At 39.5% G+C, this 12,160-nt stretch overlaps 2 protein-coding genes across 8 annotated transcripts in view; both read right to left on the reverse strand.

Moving 5' to 3' along the window:
• Positions 1-12,160, reverse strand: part of LOC122765370 (plakophilin-4-like) — a 555,540-nt gene that overhangs the window by 359,837 nt on the left and 183,543 nt on the right. The window lies entirely within an intron of this gene.
• Positions 2,487-12,160, reverse strand: part of LOC122765369 (disks large-associated protein 1-like) — a 103,033-nt gene continuing 93,359 nt past the window's right edge. For 2 of the 3 annotated variants that reach the window (XM_044019598.1, XM_044019596.1), the window contains exons 13-16: positions 11,636-11,768; positions 10,926-11,017; positions 10,421-10,573; positions 2,487-2,885 (exon numbers count right to left, since the gene is read on the reverse strand). In XM_044019598.1, coding sequence (XP_043875533.1) covers positions 2,655-2,885; positions 10,421-10,573; positions 10,926-11,017; positions 11,636-11,768 — 609 coding nt within the window. In that variant the 3' untranslated portion in view covers positions 2,487-2,654. The other variant, XM_044019599.1, reaches the window with a different exon arrangement.

Below are 12,160 nucleotides of genomic sequence, written 5' to 3' on the forward strand. Positions count from 1 at the left end.
CACTGTGTGCGATGTACGACGTTGTGAATCAACGTTTGCTGCACATCTTAATTGCTTACTTTTTCATTGTACTCCAGCAATTTTCATATTCCATAAAGATGGAGAACTCAATAGCAATAGATTAAAAAAATAACAGTGGTCAAACAGAACTAGCGCACCCTGAGAGATCCAGATCTTTAGATTTCACCTCAAGGTTCAGATCTTACATTTCCTGTATATACTTTCCTGTCTGTCTGTCTGTCTGTCTGTCTGTAAGACTTTCACACTGCACATCTCTAGTTTGTAACACAGACATTCTGTTTCCTAAATGAGTCTCAAAGCTTCAAGTGATAGTTCAGTTGTGTGTGTGCGTGTGTGCGTGTGTATTTGTGTGTGTGTGTGCGTGTGTGTGAGGTAATGACATGTAATCACTGCTCCCTGACGTGTGCATGCTCCCTGCTGCTCCTGCCATTTAGCACACTGCTCTTTACCTGCTTAAGTCTGTGATATGTTCTTAACATAATATCCACCTTTATCTTGCTATCAGACAAAATTTTACAGCCTGAAGTTTGTAAACCGCTCGCTGTCGCCTCACAAATGAGATGAAGAAGACTCAGGAGCTGCTGGTCTACCTCTGTCTCACGGTAAGTTTGTGTCACTGAGGTAAATCTGAACAAAGGATTGCAAACGCATTCAATGGCAGAATAACACAAAAGTAGATCGACAACTCCTGTGTGTCACGATGCAACATCTTTGGTAAGAGTTTACACAATGACACACACTTCGGTTTCCAACAGGAAACGGTTGAGATAAAACAGCAGATACATTTTTTTAAGATATCATAGACTTAAGATGAAATAGATTGTATTCAAAGACACTTCTGTCTGTTTCCAGGCCCACGGGATGCACACAGCAGCAGGTGACAGTCACTCATATAACCACATTTTCAAAACCATGAATTATCCCTTTAAACTGATACACACCGGACAACGCCACAACGTAACATCATCAGGCTTGTTTCCTCCTCCAGAAACAAAGACAATATGGTTGTATGGCTGTTTTCACACTCGAATGACAAGATGAGTGTCTGTGTCCAATGGCTGCAGTGACAGCACAGCAGAAATGACAATAATGGTGGACCAAAGATGCTTCATGGTGACACAATTCAACTCTGTTAGTTTTGAATTGAAAATTAAATGTAACAGTGACTCATGCCACTTCAGGGTGTAAGCACCAAAAATAATAATTAAAAAAGTGTTATGATTGACACTAATTTTAAGAATAACAATAAAACACTGCTTTTATTTGTGTCGTGTGCATTTTAGCTGTAGAAGAGAAATTTAATGAAAAAACATAAAAAAACATATTTTCTTTTTTTTAAAATAAATGAATAGATATCAGTGGTATCTTCATTCACTTTATCAAATTCACGTTTTGAATAAGTCAAAAATACTCATATCAAAATTGTATTAAAAATACAGTGACATAGGGTCACAGTCTTCATGTTTAAAACTAAAGCATTTGTTTTCTTATTTTACACAACATGCTCACATCAAAAGTATCACTACCAATAATACTTAGTGCAATATGAAAATAATTTATGTTCATATTTGCTGCAACAATCGACCTCTAAATGAAACGAGAGCATTTATCCACAGCAATATTGTCATTTCTGTTCCAGTTGTTCTGATGCAGCCATTAAATGGTGCATGAAGAGTTGTGACTATTTAACACCAACACATGATGTTTACAGGTTTTTGGTTTCAGACCGTACACACAGGAAGTGTGTGTGTGTGGGGGGATAGTATCAGCACACACTGAGAAGATGACTCACTCCTCACAGGAGTTCTGTGTAACTGAGAGCCTGGTCACACTGACACTTATGACTGTTTCCCACTTAATCTAAGTCATCTGAAGAGAAATCTCATACTTGTTCACTGTTTTCAGCATTTTTTTGGAAAAAATCTCTTAAAGTTGCACAGAGTTTTCTGACGGATGAGGAAGGATGACGATGCCCAGCCTGGACTCACAGACAATGTTGCTATTTTACTTTTCTGCAAACCGCGGTAAATAATGATAAAATACAGATTGTTGTTGGGTTATGAGCACATCCTAATCTGTGAATGTTGAATAGTCCAGGTGTGGGACAATATGTGTCCAGATTATTTTTAGCGACGACTGAAAACACATGTTTAGTATAATGTTTCAGATTCTTAAACTTAAACAGATGTTTCCATCTCTCTGCACGTATGGTGGTCAGAGACGTCACAGGTAGGATGTGTGAGCAGAAATGTAAAATGGTCCAGAGTCCAGAGCTGAGTTTAGCTCAGCAGCTTCTAAATGGTACATGGTCAAGCGTTCAGCTTGTATCCCAATGATGTGCTGCTGCTGGTGTTGATGTGACGAGGCCCTCTGTCAGCTGTCAAAACAAGTTAAAAAAAACTGACATTCATACTAGTACAGTAAAGTAAAGACAGGTAATAACACTCAGAGATCATTGTGTCATGTCTGTGTTTTTGTTAAGAGCAGATTATCTGAATAATGTTCTCATATAAGCAACCTACTGTGGCGTGGACAGTTGTTTGGCTTGGTTTTCTATCATGGTGGGGCAAACTAATCCAGGCCAGGGAACCCTTTCTGTTATTGTGAGCCTGTGTGTGTTCCTGCTAGCATCCTTATAGCCGTGTTTGAGCCTCTGGGATGTAGATCTCAATGCTGTCTGCGCTCTCTGTTGCTGAGTTCTGTCGCACAGACGCAGCTCTCTTGGCCGCCATCAGACGCTTCCGGGCCTCCTGCCGCTGCTTCTCTGAGCTTTCCAGTGAACGGTCTCTGGTCAGAGGAGGGTGGTGGTGGTGGTGGGGCCCCTTGGGTGGCTTTTTTGGCACTGGAGGCGGGAGCCTCCTCTCCTGGTGGGAGAGGGTGGCAGGGGAGGGAGGGCAAAACATTTCAGGGAAAACACAGACACGCACGTATGTGTGTGTGTGTGAGTGTGTGTGTGTGTGTGTGTGCTGCCCAGTGTTACTGATATCTTTCTTTTGTTGAGATTCTTAACTTGTTTTCTGCTTTTGACAGATTCGTATATGAGTTGTTATGCTGAAAGTGCTTGTGTGTGTTGCGGCTCCTCAGAGCTCTGATTCATGCACAGTAGATTTTTAAGTGTTAAAAATAGACAACTCTACTTGATTGCATGCACGTCTATATTGTGTCAGGGTGTGTTTTCATTTGGCAGTTTGCACACTCTGACAGAGATTTCTCTCTCCACTGTTGGTGCCCATTGTGTCCCTCTGTAATAATTGTAATGGAGATAATATAAGTCATAAATTGGGGCTATACAAAAAACATTGAAATCAAATTGAATTGAACATAAACACAAGTAAACAGGATCAATGTCATTTCTCTCTACATCTTTGTGGTCATATTATCACACTGAAGGCATGATAACACTGCACTCCCAAGTTAACACTATTCTCCCAGAATGTAAAAGATGAAATAGTTCAATAAACTAAAGAGATGACATGATTGTGACTTATGTTCATTTTGGGTTTTTGTACTCTCTTTCTGACAAGTTTGACCACAGTCTAAGTTAGTTTGTTTTACTGTGAATACTGGCATTTACTGAGCTACTGAGCACAGTTAAAGCAGGTAAGCAGATCTGTCGGTGAGTAAACCAGTTCAAACACACCCACGTTTTAGTGTTTTACAGTTATTAGTCGTTAATGTATGTGTTTATTTTTACGTCTCCTGTGAACCTGCTGTGTCAAGTTTGACCCACATTGCAAAATGTTCTTAAAATCAAAACAAAAATGCACATGCTGAGGCAGTTGTAGGAAGGAAGGAAGGAACTGAGGAAGGAAGGTCAGAGGAATGGAAAGGCAGATGTGATAGATGCACGGAGACCCAGAGGTTTTGGCATTGCAGTGATGCTGACTGATGTGTGGCTGTTTGCAAACACCTTCACTGTCAACACAAAAAAAGCACAGGACAGAAACAAGACAACAATAAGAGCCAATGGTCAAGCCAACAGAGCCAATACTCACAATGATATACAGTCACCACACGCACGCATGCACACGCGTTGGACATTCATGACTTGAGGGGACATTGCATTGACTTAGATTAATTTCCTGGAGACTTATTCTAACCTTAACCACAATTACTACTGGCCTAATCCTAACCCTGACCCTAACCTTAAAACCTATCTTCACCTTAAAATGTAGTCATTTACGTTGTGGGGACTTGATTTTTGTCCCCACAAGGAAGACAAGTGCCCATAATGTGATTGTGTACAGTGTTAGGGCCCCACACATTAGTAAAACCCGCACACACACACGCGCATACACACACAGCTGAAAGGCAGCAACAGAGGAAGACTGGTAGCAAAACAGACAAACAACTAATAAACACATTAAAAATTGATATCAGGAGAGTTTCAGAGAAGGACAGAAAATAAAATAAATAATAAAAATAATAATAACAATAATAATAATAAATTAAATAAAATTGCAAAACAAAATAATAATAAAAAAAGAAAAAAAAAGAGATGGACAGATGTCTGTCTGTTGCTTGTGTGACGAGGCGAGTGCAGGACAGACAGCTGTGATCAGAGTGTTAGTATTTCATTTATCTTCATGATCCTGCCCACTGCAGATTTCATATGTAGACCTGTGAACTGTGAATAATGACAGAATGTACTGCTAATTTGCTATACTTGACCTAAATTCTGTATCCTATGATGAAACAACTTTCTTTGATTTGCATATGGTGCTGACTAAGGTCCACTGGTGGAACAATTGAGTCATCACCATCACCAGGTGTGAAATTTCATTGGCTACAGGGGAGTGGCCAACACTGCTGTAACCAATCAGCCCCTAAAAAGCAGCACTCACTTTGAAGCGGCAGCTTCAGGAAGACAAAGGAGTCTAAACCGGAGTCTAACAAGGAGGCTAACAAGGCTAAGTACCTGCCTGCAAGTGTTTTCTACCTTTCACATACGAGCAGTTTTTCCATTCCTCAGAAAACTGGTGGTTCATGTTTCTTCTCATAGATATTACAAACCTCACAATCACTCACAGCATCACCGTAACCTGTCCTCACTTATCTATCCCACCCGCTCCACACACATCCAACACCTTGTTGCAGGGGGCCTGTGGAACTGCCAGTCAGCTACACGCAAGACTGAGTTCATCTCTGGCTTTGCTACTGAGCAATAGAGCCTGGACTTCCTTGCTCTCACTGAGACTTGGATAACACCCTCCAACACAGCCACCCCTGCGGCTCTCTCCTCCGCCCACTCCTTCTCCCACTCACCCAGATCCACTGGAAGAGGTGGCGGGACAGGTCTGCTCATCAACCCCAACTGGACTTTCACTCTTTACCCACTGCCACACTTCTCTTCACAGTCGTTTGAATTTCATGCTGTAACTAACTCACACAGTCAAACTAATCATTGTTGTCATCTACCGTCCAACAGGCCCATTGGGACACTTCTTGGAGGAACTAGATGTCCTCCTCTCAAACATCCCAGAAAATGGCCCACCACTTGTTCTTCTTGGTGACTTCAACATCCAGTCAGAGAAGTCATCCGATCTACTTCTTCTACTTTCGTCTCTTTCTCTCTCACTTGCTCCTTCTCCACCAACTCACAAAGCTGGCAACCACCTTGACCTCATCTTCACCAGAAACTGCTCCACCTCTGACCTCAAGGTAACTCCACTTCATGTCTCTGATCATTTCTTCATTTCCTACTCTCTCCCAATCTGATGATCTCATCAGATAGATAGATATTGCATTTGTCCGTCGTAACATTCGCTCTCTCTCTCCCTCCTCTCTCTCCTCAACTCAGCTCATCCTCTTGGACCTTTCTGCAGCGTTTGACACAGTTAACCACCAGATCCTTACTTCCTCTCTTCAAGAACTAGGTGTCTCAGGCTCTGCACTTACCCTACTCTCTTCCTATCTTCAAAACCAAACATACAGAGTAACCTGGAGAGGAGCTGTGTCGGAACCCTGTCCTCTAGCTAGTGGGGTCTCTACCTCGACTAACATGACGACAACGACAAAAAAAAAAACTTGCTTATACATCGCACTTATGACTAGCACTTCATAGTTTGGCTTACTTGAAGCTCTTACTTACTTCTAGCTGTTGTTTGTACCCAAATGTTTAAATGCACTTTGTCCAAAGCGATTGTAAGTCGCTTTGGATAAAAATGTCTGCTAAATGACATGTAATGTAATTTGAGCCTTTGCAATTCGCCAATTTTTTTTTGTTTTTAAATATTCTGTCATTTTGTCGGCAAAATCGGAAAGAAAAAAATCTAAATGAAAAGGTATTAAACGTATTAAATGTTTTGTCAGGACCGGAAGTTGATTCAAAGCCTTTCAAAATAAAAGCGAGCATACCGGAAGCACATATTTTTCGTTCTGCATGTGAAGTGTGGAGACGACGAGGAGAGTAAAAGTCAAGTGACAACAACTTTGCGTCATACGAAGAAACAGAAACAGTCTTTATTCACTAGAACGTTATGTTGCACACTATATATTGCCCTGTAAAGTTATATCAATTAGAAAGAATCGGGTTTTGGACTTTTGGGTAGTTTTTAGCGTTCTTATCGTATCAATAGTGCTCACTTAAATGTGCCATTTTCCTACTCAAAGACCAAGAAAACTCAGTTATATCATACAATTTTTATATAATTTTGTTTTACTTATTATGATATTATTTGTCTCTTACAGATGCATATTTCAATCTTAAGTAGTTGAATGCTGCACGTCATGCTGCAAGCAATCTCACTCCATCTTATCCAGTTGAACTGGAAAGATATACAGTTTTTTAAATCTCTTTCATTAAACACACGGATACACAAACATATTTACATTGTATACATAAAATAAAGACCCAAGAAATGTTATATGTGAATAGTGAATATGAGAGCTAAAAAAAAGTGAAAGTGAGAGCTAAAAAAAGTGAATGTAAGAGCTAAAAAAAGTGAATGTAAGAGCTAAAAGATTGTATGTGAGAGTTGTTTTGTGTATGTGAGGGGTACAATTGTGTATGTGAGAGGTAAAATTGTGTATGTTAGAGCCAAAACTAGTGAATGTGAGAGCTAAAAAAAAGTGAATGTAAGAGGTAAAAGAGTGTATGTGAGAGGCAAAATTGTGTATGTGTGAATTATGGCCTATACGGCCCCTCATAGCATACTGTAGGTCTGGAAAAATGTCTGTTCATGTCTGTTTATAAACTCATAAAAAAGCACACCAGGGACATAATAAGTATCAGATATATTCACTGTCTTTTGTGATGCATCTCCATAGATTTAAAGTTTGCAGTACACTCTGACAGGCTACATCCAGCACCACTCAATTTTGCCACTTCTGAGGCTGCCAGCATCAGAATCACAATCAGTATTTAGTGCCTACGTTCTTTTACACATACAAGGAATTTTGTGTTTTGGTGCATTTAAATAGAACAAAATTAGAAAATTAAAAAAGAGACCTGTGCTCACTTCACCACTGATGTCTTATCCTCACTATCGGTTTATAAAGTTACTGATAAAAGTGACACATGAATCCGTGTATCATTCGTTCATTTGTTTTTCAACAAAAAAAAACAGAAATAAAAAAACTAAAAAACAACCTGTTTTCTCAATATTTGTTTACAAAATCAAAATGAAAAAACGGATAACGACTTGTTTTTCCAATTTCCAATTTTGTGCTGAAATGAAAAATGGAGCGTTTCCCGTTTAATTCAATTTTGTGTGAAGTGATCTGTTACCGGACAAGACAAGAAGAAGAAGAATTAGACTACCTGTGATCGGGAAGGGAAGCATAGTGTTGGGACAACGAAAAAAATGTGAAAAAAATTGACAGTTATGTTCTATTTTAATGGGATTAAGAGCCACTCTGAAGCCAGAAACTGCAGTTGAGTGAGCCGTCATTCTTCTTTGCATGGCCAAGCCATCCGCAAGTGCGCCCGTGTAGTCAAACTTAAGTTCGACTGAGAATGTCAGCGATAGTTTGATACCGAGCGAGATCACTTTTCGGTTTTCAAAATAAGACGTTACTAAAACAAGCGTAATCAATCAAGCTGATATTAAGACATTGATTTTTATTGTACTATAACAACACATTGGCCCATAAGTTCTGACAGTGGTTGACACAGTTGACCTCAGGAGCATGCTGACTACTCCCTTACTCATTATCAAACAATTTTACTGTATCTCTACTAGCATATTGTTTTTTTGTTTTTTTTTGTATTGTATTCCTGCTGTGTCAAAACAATTTCCGCTCGGGGATGAATAAAGTATTAAGCTGAGTGAGCAAAGGGACGGAGCTCTATCCAGTTCTTACATACATACATGAGGAAAACATATATATCAGAATATATGTATATATATATATATATATATATATATATATATACAGTGGGTACGGAAAGTATTCAGACCCCTTTAAATTTTTCACTCTTTGTTTCATTGCAGCCATTTGCTAAAATCAAAAAAGTTAATTTTATTTCTCATTAATGTACACTCAGCACCCCATCTTGACAGAAAAAAAACAGAAATGTAGAAATGTTTGCTAATTTATTAAAAAAGAAAAACTGAAATATCACATGGTCATAAGTATTCAGACCCTTTGCTGTGACACTCATATTTAACTCACATGCTGTCCATTTCTTCTGATTGTCCTTGAGATGGTTCTGCTCCTTCATTGGAGTCCAGCTGTGTTTAATTAAACAGATTGGACTTGACTAGGAAAGGCACACACCTGTCTATATAAGACCTTACAGCTCACAGTGCATGTCAGATCAAATGAGAATCATGAGGTCGAAGAAACTGCCCAAGGAGCTCAGAGACAGAATTGTGGCAAGGCACAGATCAGGCCAAGGTTACAAAATAATTTCTGCAGCACTCAAGGTTCCTAAGAGCACAGTGGCCTCCATAATCCTTATCCGTATCCTAATAGAACTCTTCCTAGACCTGGCGGTCCAGCCAAACCGAGCATTTGTGGGAGAAGAGCCTTGGTGAGAGAGGTGAAGAACAACCCAAAGATCACTGTGGATGAGCTCCAGAGATGCAGTAGGGAGATGGGAGAACGTTCCACAAAGTCAACTATCACTGCAGCCCTCCACCAGTCGGGGCTTTATGGCAGAGTGGCCCGACGGAAGCCTCTTCTCAGTGCAAGACATATGAAAGCCCGCAGAGAGTTTGCCAAAAAAACACATGAAGGACTCCCAGACTATGAGAAATAAGATTATCTGGACCAAGATTGAACTTTTTGGCGTTAATTCTAAGCGGTATGTGTGGAGAAAACCAGGCACTGCTCATCGTCATGCTATGGGGGTGTTTTTCAGCTGCAGGGACAGGATGACTGGTTGCAATTGAAGGAAAGATGAATGTGGCCAAGTACAGAGATATCCTGGAAGAAAACCTCTTCCAGAGTGATCAGGACCTCAGACTGGGCCGAAGGGTCACCTTCCATCAAGACAATGACCCTAAGCACACAGCTAAAATAACAAATGAGTGGCTTCGGAACAACTCTGTGACCATTCTTGATTGGGCCAGCCAGAGCCCTGACCTAAACCCAATTGAGCATCTCTGGAGAGACCTGAAAATGGCTGTCCACCAACGTTCACCATCCAACCTGACAGAACTGGAGAGGATCTGCAAGGAAGAATGGCAGAGGATCCCCAAATCCAGGTGTGAAAAACTTGTTGCATCATTCCCAAGAAGACTCATGGCTGTACTAGCTCAAAAGGGTGCTTCTACTCAATACTGAGCAAAGGATCTGAATACTTATGACCATGTGATATTTCACTTTTTCTTTTTTAATAAATTTTCAAAAATGTCTACATTTCTGTTTTTTTCTGTCAAGATGGGGTGCTGAGTGTACATTAATGAGAAATAAAATGAACTTTTTTGATTTAAGCACATGGCTGCAATGAAACAAAGAGTGAAACATTTAAAGGGGTCTGAATACTTTCCGTACCCACTATATATATATATATATATATATATATATATATATATATATATATACATATATACATACTGCAAAACTGTTATATAAACAGTGCATTTATTGTATTAAAAGTTTGAATAAGGTTTGCTTGCAACCCTTGGTGTCATGTACGTGTGTATATGACACACCTCTAAATATTACTTTATGTCACGATGTTATCTGACTCCAAATGTGAAAGAAAAGCATAATTGTTTTTTGTGTGGTTTAGATTTGCTTACATTGTGACAATAAACAAAACATTGTTATAAAACAGTGCATTTCTATGTAACTTTTACTGTTTTTTTTTACTGTAAAAAAGTTTGGAACACCCATTTTAAGATGTGTATATGTCATTCCCATAATAATTACAGGATGAAAGATAGCACATGTTACAACTTTCATCCATTTCATGGTGAACACATAGCCAGTGTGTGTGTGTGTGTACCTTTCTTTCAGGTGGATCTAGAGGTCTCCAGTTATTGGCTCTGAGCTGGTGAAGCTCATCAAACTTCAGGCTAATGTTCTCAATCGACAGCTGGAGCATGTCCCAAAACCCTGCCAGGTCAGAGGCTACAGGTCGAGGGTGGGCATTTGGGTTCTGTCACAGGAGAAAAACAACAAGGTGAAGGAGTAGCAATTAGTTTCACATCATATGATGAGCCTTGAGATAGCGTCTGTTGTGATTTGGGAGGCTGGAGCCAATCCCGGCTGAAAGGCAGGGTCACACCCTGGACAGGTGCACACATGCAAACTCCACACAGAAAGGCCCACTCTTACTGTGAGGCAGCAATGCTAGCCAATGCATCACCGTGTTGGTGCTTTCATTTTGTTCCATTATCAAAGGTTTTCTGGAGAGTAACTCAGAAAGGATAGTGTAAGTATAATCTTGATGGTTTAACAGTCTGTGACAGAGAACGTTTGAGTGACTGAGTCATGTTTACTGAACTCACCAGGTTCTCCTCACACAACTCCCTGAACTGCTGGAACTTCTGCGACATCAGGAGCTGAGCACTTCCTACGGCGCTCCTCATCTTCCCCAGGACTGTGAGCAAAAGAGTGTTTAGAAAAAGACTCACACAATCCATCAATGATTTATTGAGAAAATGTTAAAGTGTTCACTGAGGACACAGCACCTTCATGTACTGCAGGTTGCAGCTGATCATCTGAGATTTTGCTTGGCCCTACACTGTTATGGCTTTCCTGACTTTATTCTTAAAAGCTTTTATTTTTCAGTATTGCGCTAATACTCTTACATTTTATAATTATATGACTGTTTAAATGTACAATTGTTCTTTTTGACTATAGAACTATTTTACATTTTAGAGCTGTGTGTTTGTTTTCAAACACCAGCTGTTAATACATGTACAGTTTCAGGCTGTAGATCACCAGTCAAATCTGTGCAGTCTTGGCTTTATTCTCGTCATATTCTTTACATTTAACTACCTGCAAACAGTATTTTATTGGTACCTGATTAATTCAACATATCATGAGTGTCAATTGCAGAATGAATAGGCAAACATGAACTTCATTTCTTTCTTTTTTTGCATGACAACAGAAGATGACACACATACTGATAGGGCTGCTGATATATGAAAAATGACTTTTTGACTTATACATGGACCCACCGGGACATGATGGACACACATACACACAGACATACTGTCTTCAGGCAAGTCATTCTCTCGTTGGTCAAGTTCCATCTGTCGACACCAGCCCTCCATGCGGTCAGTTTCAGCCTGCAGCAGTTTCAGGAACCAGCGTCCATCTCTCTGACACACTGACCGCTGTACCACCTGGAGTATTTTCAATTTTCACAATGATAATACAAAGTTAGCAACATGGAAAAATGATTTGATTCACTCACAGATTTTTAGTTTTTCCTGTATATTATCATTATTTCATTTGACAGTAATTTATGAGATAAGAATATGTACAAGAGCTGATGAATTAACTATAATAAAATCAACCAACTCTTATGCAACCATGTAGGTTAAATTTTCCATTTTCATTGTATGCCATTGTCTCTGAACTTTAGCTGTGTAATAGTAACAATGAGCACTTGAACACTCCAAACCAACAATTACTTAAACACACACACAACAACAGATTTTGAATGTTCTGTTGAATGCAATGTTTTATTTTATTTTATTTTATTTCATAGAAATAACTCATGCATTGAACATTA

This window comes from Solea senegalensis, linkage group LG2 (assembly GCF_019176455.1).
Source record: "Solea senegalensis isolate Sse05_10M linkage group LG2, IFAPA_SoseM_1, whole genome shotgun sequence".
Classification (NCBI taxonomy): Eukaryota; Metazoa; Chordata; class Actinopteri; order Pleuronectiformes; family Soleidae; genus Solea; species Solea senegalensis.